At 40.5% G+C, this 12,167-nt stretch overlaps 1 protein-coding gene across 1 annotated transcript; it reads left to right on the top strand.

Annotated features, from left to right (window-relative positions):
• Nucleotides 1–4,153: 4,153 nt before the first annotated feature.
• Nucleotides 4,154–6,012, top strand: LOC139953032 (uncharacterized). The gene is made up of 3 exons (XM_071952422.1): nt 4,154–4,451; nt 5,353–5,503; nt 5,926–6,012. Exons 1-3 carry the CDS (start codon nt 4,364–4,366, stop codon nt 5,933–5,935), a joined length of 249 nt encoding a protein of 82 aa, XP_071808523.1. The 5' UTR covers nt 4,154–4,363; the 3' UTR covers nt 5,936–6,012.
• Nucleotides 6,013–12,167: the final 6,155 nt, after the last annotated feature.

Below are 12,167 nucleotides of genomic sequence, written 5' to 3'. Positions count from 1 at the left end.
GAGCCACCCCGAAAAGCCGAATTAGCGTGATTACTTCTTGAGGATACCCCACCCGAGTGTGCCGGTGCAAATTTGAACTCCGTCACTGTTCTATTTTGGCGGTAATCGACGATTTTTGGTCAAATTATGACGTCACTTTTGCACCAAAAAGTTGTAATTCCCAAGGTTTTGCGAATTTTGCATGACTCCACACAGCAAAGTTGTTCAGGATGCTCAACTTGGTCGATTTGTACCGTCAAAACGCGATTTCCAGAGTTGACTGTTAGAAAAACAAGATGGCCGCTCTTCCCTTTTCCCTACCGGGGGAATAAACTTTTTAATTTTCGAGCCACCCCGAAAAGCCGAATTAGCGTGATTACTTCTTGCGGATACCCCACCCGAGTGTGCCGGTGCAAATTTGAACTCCGTTACTGCTATATTTTGGCGGTAATCGACGATTTTTAGTCAAATTATGACGTCACTTTTGCACCAAAAAGTTGTAATTCCCAAGGTTTTGCGAATTTTGCATGACTCCACACAGGGAAGTTGTTAAGAATGCTCAACTTGGTCGATTTGTACCGTCAAAACGCGATTTCCAGAGTTGACTATTAGAAAAATAAGATGGCCGCTCTTCCCTTTTCCCTACCGGGGGAATAAACTTTTTAATTTTCGAGCCACCCCGAAAAGCCGAATTAGCGTGATTACTTCTTGAGGATACCCCACCCGAGTGTGCCGGTGCAAATTTGAACTCCGTCACTGTTATATTTTGGCGGTAATCGACGATTTTTGGTCAAATTATGACGTCACTTTTGCACCAAAAAGTTGTAATTCCCAAGGTTTTGCGAATTTTGCATGACTCCACACAGCAAAGTTGTTCAGGATGCTCAACTTGGTCGATTTGTACCGTCAAAACGCGATTTCCAGAGTTGACTATTAGAAAAACAAGATGGTCGCTCTTCCCTTTTCCCTACCGGGGGAATAAACTTTTTAATTTTCGAGCAACCCCGAAAAGCCGAATTAGCGTGATTACTTCTTGCGGATACCCCACCCGAGTGTGCTGGTGCAAATTTGAACTCCGTCACTGTTATATTTTGGCGGTAATCGACGATTTTTGGTCAAATTATGACGTCACTTTTGCACCAAAAAGTTGTAATTCCCAAGGTTTTGCGAATTTTGCATGACTCCACACAGCAAAGTTGTTCAGGATGCTCAACTTGGTCGATTTGTACCGTCAAAACGCGATTTCCAGAGTTGACTGTTAGAAAAACAAGATGGCCGCTCTTCCCTTTTCCCTACCGGGGGAATAAACTTTTTAATTTTCGAGCCACCCCGAAAAGCCGAATTAGCGTGATTACTTCTTGCGGATACCCCACCCGAGTGTGCCGGTGCAAATTTGAACTCCGTTACTGCTATATTTTGGCGGTAATCGACGATTTTTAGTCAAATTATGACGTCACTTTTGCACCAAAAAGTTGTAATTCCCAAGGTTTTGCGAATTTTGCATGACTCCACACAGGGAAGTTGTTAAGAATGCTCAACTTGGTCGATTTGTACCGTCAAAACGCGATTTCCAGAGTTGACTATTAGAAAAATAAGATGGCCGCTCTTCCCTTTTCCCTACCGGGGGAAGTAACTTTTTAATTTTCGAGCAACCCCGAAAAGCCGAATTAGCGTGATTACTTCTTGCGGATACCCCACCCGAGTGTGCCGGTGCAAATTTGAACTCCGTCACTGTTATATTTTGGCGGTAATCGACGATTTTTGGTCAAATTATGACGTCACTTTTGCACCAAAAAGTTGTAATTCCCAAGGTTTTGCGAATTTTGCATGACTCCACACAGCAAAGTTGTTCAGGATGCTCAACTTGGTCGATTTGTACCGTCAAAACGCGATTTCCAGAGTTGACTGTTAGAAAAACAAGATGGCCGCTCTTCCCTTTTCCCTACCGGGGGAATAAACTTTTTAATTTTCGAGCCACCCCGAAAAGCCGAATTAGCGTGATTACTTCTTGCGGATACCCCACCCGAGTGTGCCGGTGCAAATTTGAACTCCGTTACTGCTATATTTTGGCGGTAATCGACGATTTTTAGTCAAATTATGACGTCACTTTTGCACCAAAAAGTTGTAATTCCCAAGGTTTTGCGAATTTTGCATGACTCCACACAGGGAAGTTGTTAAGAATGCTCAACTTGGTCGATTTGTACCGTCAAAACGCGATTTCCAGAGTTGACTATTAGAAAAATAAGATGGCCGCTCTTCCCTTTTCCCTACCGGGGGAATAAACTTTTTAATTTTCGAGCCACCCCGAAAAGCCGAATTAGCGTGATTACTTCTTGAGGATACCCCACCCGAGTGTGCCGGTGCAAATTTGAACTCCGTCACTGTTATATTTTGGCGGTAATCGACGATTTTTGGTCAAATTATGACGTCACTTTTGCACCAAAAAGTTGTAATTCCCAAGGTTTTGCGAATTTTGCATGACTCCACACAGCAAAGTTGTTCAGGATGCTCAACTTGGTCGATTTGTACCGTCAAAACGCGATTTCCAGAGTTGACTATTAGAAAAACAAGATGACCGCTCTTCCCTTTTCCCTACCGGGGGAATAAACTTTTTAATTTTCGAGCCACCCCGAAAAGCCGAATTAGCGTGATTACTTCTTGAGGATACCCCACCCGAGTGTGCCGGTGCAAATTTGAACTCCGTTACTGCTATATTTTGGCGGTAATCGACGATTTTTAGTCAAATTATGACGTCACTTTTGCACCAAAAAGTTGTAATTCCCAAGGTTTTGCGAATTTTGCATGACTCCACACAGGAAAGTTGTTCGGGATGCTCAACTTGGTCGATTTGTACCGTCAAAACGCGATTTCCAGAGTTGACTATTAGAAAAACAAGATGACCGCTCTTCCCTTTTCCCTACCGGGGGAATAAACTTTTTAATTTTCGAGCCACCCCGAAAAGCCGAATTAGCGTGATTACTTCTTGAGGATACCCCACCCGAGTGTGCCGGTGCAAATTTGAACTCCGTCACTGTTATATTTTGGCGGTAATCGACGATTTTTGGTCAAATTATGACGTCACTTTTGCACCAAAAAGTTGTAATTCCCAAGGTTTTGCGAATTTTGCATGACTCCACACAGGAAAGTTGTTCAGGATGCTCAACTTGGTCGATTTGCACCGTCAAAACGCGATTTCCAGAGTTGACTATTAGAAAAACAAGATGGCCGCTCTTCCCTTTTCCCTAACCGGGGAATAAAGTTTTAATTTTCGAGCAACCCCGAAAAGCCGAATTAGCTTGATTACTTCTTGAGGATACCCCACCCGAGTGTGCCGGTGCAAATTTGAACTCCGTCACTGTTATATTTTGGCGGTTATCGACGATTTTTTGGTCAAATTATGACGTCACTTTTGCACCGAAAAGTTGTAATTCCCAAGGTTTTGCGAATTTTGCATGACTCCACACAGCAAAGTTGTTCAGGATGCTCAACTTGGTCGATTTGTACCGTCAAAACGCGATTTCCAGAGTTGACTGTTAGAAAAACAAGATGGCCGCTCTTCCCTTTTCCCTACCGGGGGAATAAACTTTTTAATTTTCGAGCCATCCCGAACAGCCGAATTAGCGTGATTACTTCTTGCGGATACCCCACCCGAGTGTGCCGGTGCAAATTTGAACTCCGTTACTGCTATATTTTGGCGGTAATCGACGATTTTTAGTCAAATTATGACGTCACTTTTGCACCAAAAAGTTGTAATTCCCAAGCTTTGCGAATTTTGCATGACTCCACACAGGAAAGTTGTTCAGGATGCTCAACTTGGTCGATTTGTACCGTCAAAACGCGATTTCCAGAGTTGACTATTAGAAAAACAAGATGACCGCTCTTCCCTTTTCACTTCCGGGGGAATAAACTTTTTAATTTTCGAGCCACCCCGAAAAGCCGAATTAGCGTGATTACTTCTTGAGGATACCCCACCCGAGTGTGCCGGTGCAAATTTGAACTCCGTCACTGTTATATTTTGGCGGTAATCGACGATTTTTGGTCAAATTATGACGTCACTTTTGCACCAAAAAGTTGTACACTGCAAAAACTGTGGTGTTAAATTTTCAACACCAAGTTTTATCTATTCTTTTGGAATTAAAGTCGGTGTCATATTGACACCATCGGCATTAATTTGAACTCCAAACGCTGGTGTTACCTAATAGTGGTGTTAATTTCGAGCTAAAGCGCATGCGTGTGTCGAATGGGGGCCTGTGATTGGTCAAGACGAAATTATGGGATGCGCTGCCGGCCGCTGGCGAGAACAGACAGCGTGTCAGAGAAAGTTGCTGCCACACAGAATTATACCAAGAAATAGTGTTCTGATCAATTGTTTTTGATAATCAACATGCCTATAGCAAGAGTGAGTGACGCTCAAAGGACCATCCGGAAGTTAGTCCCATTCAGGGGGGACCACGACGAGTTTGTGGATCTTGGTAAGTCATTTATGGCATCCAAATGAGAAGCTTTTTTTGTCAGTTTTGCCTGAGCGGTGCGGGGCGAATTAACGATCTAAAGTGTGTGGGGCGATTGGTGCAACACAATTGTCATGTAGAACACGTCCCATAATAAACAGTACGCTAATGTCAGTTTGTGGTCTCATGCATAGTGGATTGGCTAATACAATGGCGTACTCTAAGTATGGAAGTAATGTATGTAGACGAACGTTTAGCCTAGCTAGAAATTGTTTAATCATGGAGTCTAATTCTACAAAACTTCCGAAGTTCCATAAAAACTGAGGAGATTTTGTTTTAGCTTTTTTCCTCAAACGAGACCCGGCCGGCCGAGTGATTTGGTAACTTAGGATAGGAGGGATGAATAAGGCAAAAGTTCATAATTTTTTAAATATTTATTGAAACATAGGTCAAACCATGAAAACCAACTTTAGTCGGCCGTTACTGGCTTACGTGTTTGGAGTATTCCATTGTGCTAATTTTAATACATTAGATACGTATGATAGATTTAACACCGACAAGAGGGTGGGCCAACTCGAGGGTGTTATTTTTTATTTTGTTAGCAAAGTGTAATATTTCCAATTAAAAAGACTTGTCACAAACTTAAAAAAAAAAAACTATAAGAAAATAGAGATGAATAATTACATAAAAATATTGCGGTTATTTTGTGGACAAAAAAATTGATATTTATTTGTTTTGCGGTAGCACCATGTGTGTATCGACTTGCCAGGGCTCGTCAGTGCATTTACATTAAGTACATGTACACTGTTAGGCCTAACATGCCTAGTAAACACTATTTGGACACAACTTATTAAACAAAAGCTCCTTCATGAATTTCGATAACAAAATAATTGTTGTCTATTTTCTTTCTTTTCATCCACAGTAAAAACAAAATTTCAAATAGATAAAGATCAAGATGTTTATTTTGTTGATGACAAAGATGGTGCCGGCATTGATGCTGATGTCATAAATGATGTTCTCCAATCAGATCAGGGGATAACGATGATGGTGCTAAAGGAAGGGGAGGAGTGGGGGTGAGTACTAAGCATAAATATTTTAGCAACTTTGTACTGGGCCCGAACTGAAACCGTAATTTTATTTTAATATTAGTATTAAAGTATAACAATCTAATTTGGCTGCATGGACGAACTTTGTCAACAAGCTAATGGGACAAAAACAAAGACCCATGTCTACTATAACTATACATTTTCTTTGCCGTTCACCGATGTGTGATAAGCACTGTATACTCAGTGCATGTTTTTTTCTTCTGCAGGACCCAAAATGCAAAGAGATAGTGCTTATCACATAGCGGTGAAGGGTAACAACAAAAATTATATTCATTTCCCCTGATGTGTATTTTTACATCTATTTTTAATACCCTTCTATTGTATTGCTAATGCTATGAAAAATAAACCTGAACCTGAAACCCGAAGTCAATGTACGTTCTATTTTTCAGCTCCCTGTAGTCGTGAGCCAAGCATCATCAGTGACACAACTGGAATTATCAGCCCCAGTGATGACGGTTCATCAGAAAGTAGCCCCCATATCAACCAAGAGAGCGAGATTCATATCACCAACCCGAAGGACACAAACTATGTTGGTGAAGAAGCTGAAGCTAAGGAGGTACACATTCAACCATGATTCGACAAAGAAAGTGTGGTTTAAAATTTAGCAGCTGGCTGTGTTGAGCTTCTGATGGGTAGACTACCTAGTGTTGATCTTCTGTCTGAAGTGTATGATGTTACATGGTTAAAACTTTGTGGAAGTAGGTACAAATCATCCCAGGTTTTGTGCTTTCATGCTAATGACGTACCCTTATTTGTCAAAATTCATCATCTTGTGGTGTTTAAGTACAAGGTGTATTTTGTATTGAAGGTTTTTGAAACATTGTAACCCACCTCTATGTCCATTACTTTGTTTAGAACTTCATTCTTACCCTGTACGTTGCCAAATGGGGTTATTTTAGGAGCAGAGAGGTTCATGAGTCCATCTTTTTAATCAACATGGCAGGAAGTATAGGGAATGCTCATCTGTCAAATCAAAATTAAAATGTAGACTTTTTCTGTCATTCTGAGATAATATGTTATTTTTCACATGATGTTATTGGGCATACCCTATACCCTGCAGTTAAAAAACAAAAGGAATGATTTATTTTTACTTCCAAGTATTTTATTTCATGTTCCTAAACTTTTTTTTTCATCTGAAAAGAAAAAGACAGAAAAAAGACAAATGAAACCTTTTGCTGTCATACTGAAGAGCAATTAGCATAAGATCATATTTGTTTGTAAATCTATGGTTTTGGTTTGGTTGGAATTAAAGTACATTCCATGATTTGATGAGCAGATTGATGTATGTACATTGTTCCTGTTATGATTTGATGTTAATTCGTGTTTTTCTCATAATGTAATCAGTTGGGGAAAATCAGTTGTGCTAATTGTTGTGATCCTTGAAATCAAAGTGCAGTTTTATGATATTTATTGCCAATTTATAAAATGTTTGGGGTTGATGTTTGAGATTATCCAGAAAATTTACAATGATTTATGTAATTTTTGTTTGTGACTCATTTGCATGTTTATAGTATCTCCCTTACAGGTTTTTTACTGGGATCAAATCAAAGTAAAGTGTGTTAACCTTCCCTTCCACCCTGAAAATGTAAAACTCAAACGACAATAACATGTTAGCTATAGATAAGTACAAAGAAGTTTTCTTTATTGGGCATATCCTACAGCTAAAAGACAATTTTTTGTTATTTTATGAAACCTTTTTACTTTTTGAATAGAAACAAGACAGAGAAAGGAAAAAACAATGATCTTTTCAGTATTGTCATGATTATTCAAGAGGCTAAAGTAATGTCAATGATTATTCATTAAATATAGAAACTACTTAACAGATTGGTAATCTCATGTTGTGTGACTACTAAAGATTGTTTTCATACTGGATAGCTTTCGGAAGTACATTACAGCTTTCACAGCTGTTTTATACAGTTTGTTCTTGTTATGGTGTTAGGGTGTTACGCTAGTTTGTGTTTTTCATACTATAATCAGTAGTGCTAATTTTCTTGATCCTTGAAATCAAAGTGCAATTTTATTCTTGCCAATTGATGATGTCAAATGCCTTCTATTGATGGTTTAGACACTTTCAGAAAATTTCCATTTATTACTTTTGGATTTGATCAGTATTATTTGTATGATTATTGTTTAAATAATGAATGATTTATTCCAGATTTATATTTTTGAAGCAATAATATCAAAAGTTTATATACCAGAACAAATTGTCTTGTCATTACTTGTGTTGTTTTTATTTACACCACTTTGGAATTGATTTAATCCCCCTTTGGTGTTAGATTTCTACACCGCGATTGGTGTTAAATTAATTTAACTCCAAAATCGGGGTTGTTTAACACCAGCATTCTTGCCCAATATAAACACCAATTTGGAATTAAATTACTCCCCATTTGGTGTTAGACTTCTACACCGATATTGGTGTTAACTTATTTTGATTCCAAAATAGGAGCTATTTAACACCGAAATTCTTGCCCAATATGAATGACGGAAAAGAATTAAAATTAACACCGATGGTGTACATTTTAACACCACAGTTTTTGCAGTGTAATTCCCAAGGTTTTGCGAATTTTGCATGACTACACACAGCAAAGTTGTTCAGGATGCTCAACTTGGTCGATTTGTACCGTCAAAACGCGATTTCCAGAGTTGACTGTTACAAAAACAAGATGGCCGCTCTTCCCTTTTCCCTACCGGGGGAATAGACTTTTTAATTTTCGAGCCACCCCGAAAAGCCGAATTAGCGTGATTACTTCTTGCGGATACCCCACCCGAGTGTGCCGGTGCAAATTTGAACTCCGTTACTGCTATATTTTGGCGGTAATCGACGATTTTTAGTCAAATTATGACGTCACTTTTGCACCAAAAAGTTGTAATTCCCAAGGTTTTGCAAATTTTGCATGACTCCACACAGGAAAGTTGTTAAGGATGCTCAACTTGGTCGATTTGTACCGTCAAAACGCGATTTCCAGAGTTGACTATTAGAAAAACAAGATGGCCGCTCTTCCCTTTTCCCTACCGGGGGAATAAACTTTTTAATTTTCGAGTCACCCCGAAAAGCCGAATTAGCGTGAGTACTTCTTGAGGATACCCCACCCGAGTGTGCCGGTGCAAATTTGAACTCCGTCACTGTTCTATTTTGGCGGTAATCGACGATTATTGGTCAAATTATGACGTCACTTTTGCACCAAAAAGTTGTAATTCCCAAGGTTTTGCGAATTTTGCATGACTCCACACAGGAAAGTTGTTCAGGATGCTCAACTTGATCGATTTGTACCGTCAAAACGCGATTTCCAGAGTTGACTATTAGAAAAACAAGATGACCGCTCTTCCCTTTTCCCTACCGGGGGAATAAACTTTTTAATTTTCGAGCCACCCCGAAAAGCCGAATTAGCGTGATTACTTCTTGAGGATACCCCACCCGAGTGTGCCGGTGCAAATTTGAACTCCGTCACTGTTATATTTTGGCGGTATTCGACGATTTTTGGTCAAATTATGACGTCACTTTTGCACCAAAAAGTTGTAATTCCCAAGGTTTTGCGAATTTTGCATGACTCCACACAGCAAAGTTGTTCAGGATGCTCAACTTGGTCGATTTGCACCGTCAAAACGCGATTTCCAGAGTTGACTATTAGAAAAACAAGATGGCCGCTCTTCCCTTTTCCCTAACCGGGGAACAAAGTTTTAATTTTCGAGCAACCCCGAAAAGCCGAATTAGCTTGATTACTTCTTGAGGATACCCCACCCGAGTGTGCCGGTGCAAATTTGAACTCCGTCACTGTTATATTTTGGCGGTTATCGACGATTTTTGGTCAAATTATGACGTCACTTTTGCACCGAAAAGTTGTAATTCCCAAGGTTTTGCGAATTTTGCATGACTCCACACAGCAAAGTTGTTCAGGATGCTCAACTTGGTCGATTTGTACCGTCAAAACGCGATTTCCAGAGTTGACTGTTAGAAAAACAAGATGGCCGCTCTTCCCTTTTCCCTACCGGGGGAATAAACTTTTTAATTTTCGAGCCACCCCGAAAAGCCGAATTAGCGTGATTAATTCTTGCGGATACCCCACCCGAGTGTGCCGGTGCAAATTTGAACTCCGTTACTGCTATATTTTGGCGGTAATCGACGATTTTTAGTCAAATTATGACGTCACTTTTGCAACAAAAAGTTATAATTCCCAAGGTTTTGCGAATTTTGCACGACTCCACACAGGAAAGTTGTTCAGAATGCTCAACTTGGTCGATTTGCACCGTCAAAACGCGATTTCCAGAGTTGACTATTAGAAAAACAAGATGACCGCTCTTCCCTTTTCCCTACCGGGGGAATAAACTTTTTAATTTTCGAGCCACCCCGAAAAGCCGAATTAGCGTGATTACTTCTTGAGGATACCCCACCCGAGTGTGCCGGTGCAAATTTGAACTCCGTCACTGTTATATTTTGGCGGTAATCGACGATTTTTGGTCAAATTATGACGTCACTTTTGCACCAAAAAGTTGTAATTCCCAAGGTTTTGCGAATTTTGCATGACTCCACACAGCAAAGTTGTTCAGGATGCTCAACTTGGTCGATTTGTACCGTCAAAACGCGATTTCCAGAGTTGACTGTTAGAAAAACAAGATGGCCGCTCTTCCCTTTTCCCTACTGGGGGAATAAACTTTTTAATTTTCGAGCCACCCCGAAAAGCCGAATTAGCGTGATTACTTCTTGCGGATACCCCACCCGAGTGTGCCGGTGCAAATTTGAACTCCGTCACTGTTATATTTTGGCGGTAATCGACGATTTTTGGTCAAATTATGACGTCACTTTTGCACCAAAAAGTTGTAATTCCAAAGGTTTTGCGAATTTTGCATGACTCCACACAGCAAAGTTGTTCAGGATGCTCAACTTGGTCGATTTGTACCGTCAAAACGCGACTTCCAGAGTTGACTGTTAGAAAAACAAGATGGCCGCTGTTCCCTTTTCCCTACCGGGGGAATAAACTTTTTAATTTTCGAGCCACCCCGAAAAGCCGAATTAGCGTGATTACTTCTTGCGGATACCCCACCCGAGTGTGCCGGTGCAAATTTGAACTCCGTTACTGCTATATTTTGGCGGTAATCGACGATTTTTAGTCAAATTATGACGTCACTTTTGCACCATAAATTTGTAATTCCCAAGGTTTTGCGAATTTTGCATGACTCCACACAGGAAAGTTGTTCAGGATGCTCAACTTGGTCGATTTGTACCGTCAAAACGCGATTTCCAGAGTTGACTATTAGTAAAACAAGATGACCGCTCTTCCCTTTTCCCTACCGGGGGAATAAACATTTTAATTTTCGAGCCACCCCGAAAAGCCGAATTAGCGTGATTACTTCTTGCGGATACCCCACCCGAGTGTGCCGGTGCAAATTTGAACTCCGTTACTGCTATATTTTGGCGGTAATCGACGATTTTTAGTCAAATTATGACGTCACTTTTGCACCAAAAAGTTGTAATTCCAAAGCTTTGCGAATTTTGCATGACTCCACACAGCAAAGTTGTTCAGGATGCTCAACTTGGTCGATTTGTACCGTCAAAACGCGATTTCCAGAGTTGACTATTAGAAAAACAAGATGGCCGCTCTTCCCTTTTCCCTACCGGGGGAGGGACTTTTTAATTTTCGAGCCACACCGAAAAGCCGAATTAGCGTGATTACTTCTTGAGGATACCCCACCCGAGTGTGCCGGTGCAAATTTGAACTCCGTCACTATTATATTTTGGCGGTAATCGACGATTTTTGGTCAAATTATGACGTCACTTTTGCACCAAAAAGTTGTAATTCCCAAGGTTTTGCGAATTTTGCATGACTCCACACAGCAAAGTTGTTCAGGATGCTCAACTTGGTCGATTTGTACCGTCAAAACGCGATTTCCAGAGTTGACTGTTAGAAAAACAAGATGACCGCTCTTCCCTTTTCCCTACCGGGGGAATAAACTTTTTAATTTTCGAGCCACCCCGAAAAGCCGAATTAGCGTGATTACTTCTTGCGGATACCCCACCCGAGTGTGCCGGTGCAAATTTGAACTCCGTTACTGCTATATTTTCGCGGTAATCGACGATTTTTAGTCAAATTATGACGTCACTTTTGCACCAAAAATTTGTAATTCCCAAGGTTTTGCGAATTTTGCATGACTCCACACAGGAAAGTTGTTCAGGATGCTCAACTTGGTCGATTTGTACCGTCAAAACGCGATTTCCAGAGTTGACTATTAGAAAAACAAGATGACCGCTCTTCCCTTTTCCCTACCGGGGGAATAAACTTTTTAATTTTCGAGCCACCCCGAAAAGCCGAATTAGCGTGATTACTTCTTGAGGATACCCCACCCGAGTGTGCCGGTGCAAATTTGAACTCCGTTACTGCCTTATTTTGGCGGTAATCGACGATTTTTAGTCAAATTATGACGTCACTTTTGCACCATAAAGTTGTAATTCCCAAGGTTTAGCGAATTTTGCATGACTCCACACAGCAAAGTTGTTCAGGATGCTCAACTTGGTCGATTTGTACCGTCAAAACGCGATTTCCAGAGTTGACTATTAGAAAAACAAGATGACCGCTCTTCCCTTTTCCCTACCGGGGGAATAAACTTTTTAATTTTCGAGCCACCCCGAAAAGCCGAA

Source organism: Asterias amurensis, chromosome 21, assembly GCF_032118995.1.
Source record: "Asterias amurensis chromosome 21, ASM3211899v1".
In the NCBI taxonomy this organism is placed as follows: Eukaryota; Metazoa; Echinodermata; class Asteroidea; order Forcipulatida; family Asteriidae; genus Asterias; species Asterias amurensis.
The sequence above is the reverse complement of the archived record's forward strand: the minus strand, read 5'-3'. Positions and strand labels throughout refer to the sequence as shown.

Coding starts and splice junctions, on each gene's coding strand:
- LOC139953032 (XM_071952422.1), top strand. CDS start 4,364: ATGCCTATAGCAAGAGTGAGTGACGCTCAAAGGACCATCCGGAAGTTA. Junction 4,452..5,352: donor CGACGAGTTTGTGGATCTTG/GTAAGTCATTTA, acceptor TTTCATCCACAG/TAAAAACAAAATTTCAAATA.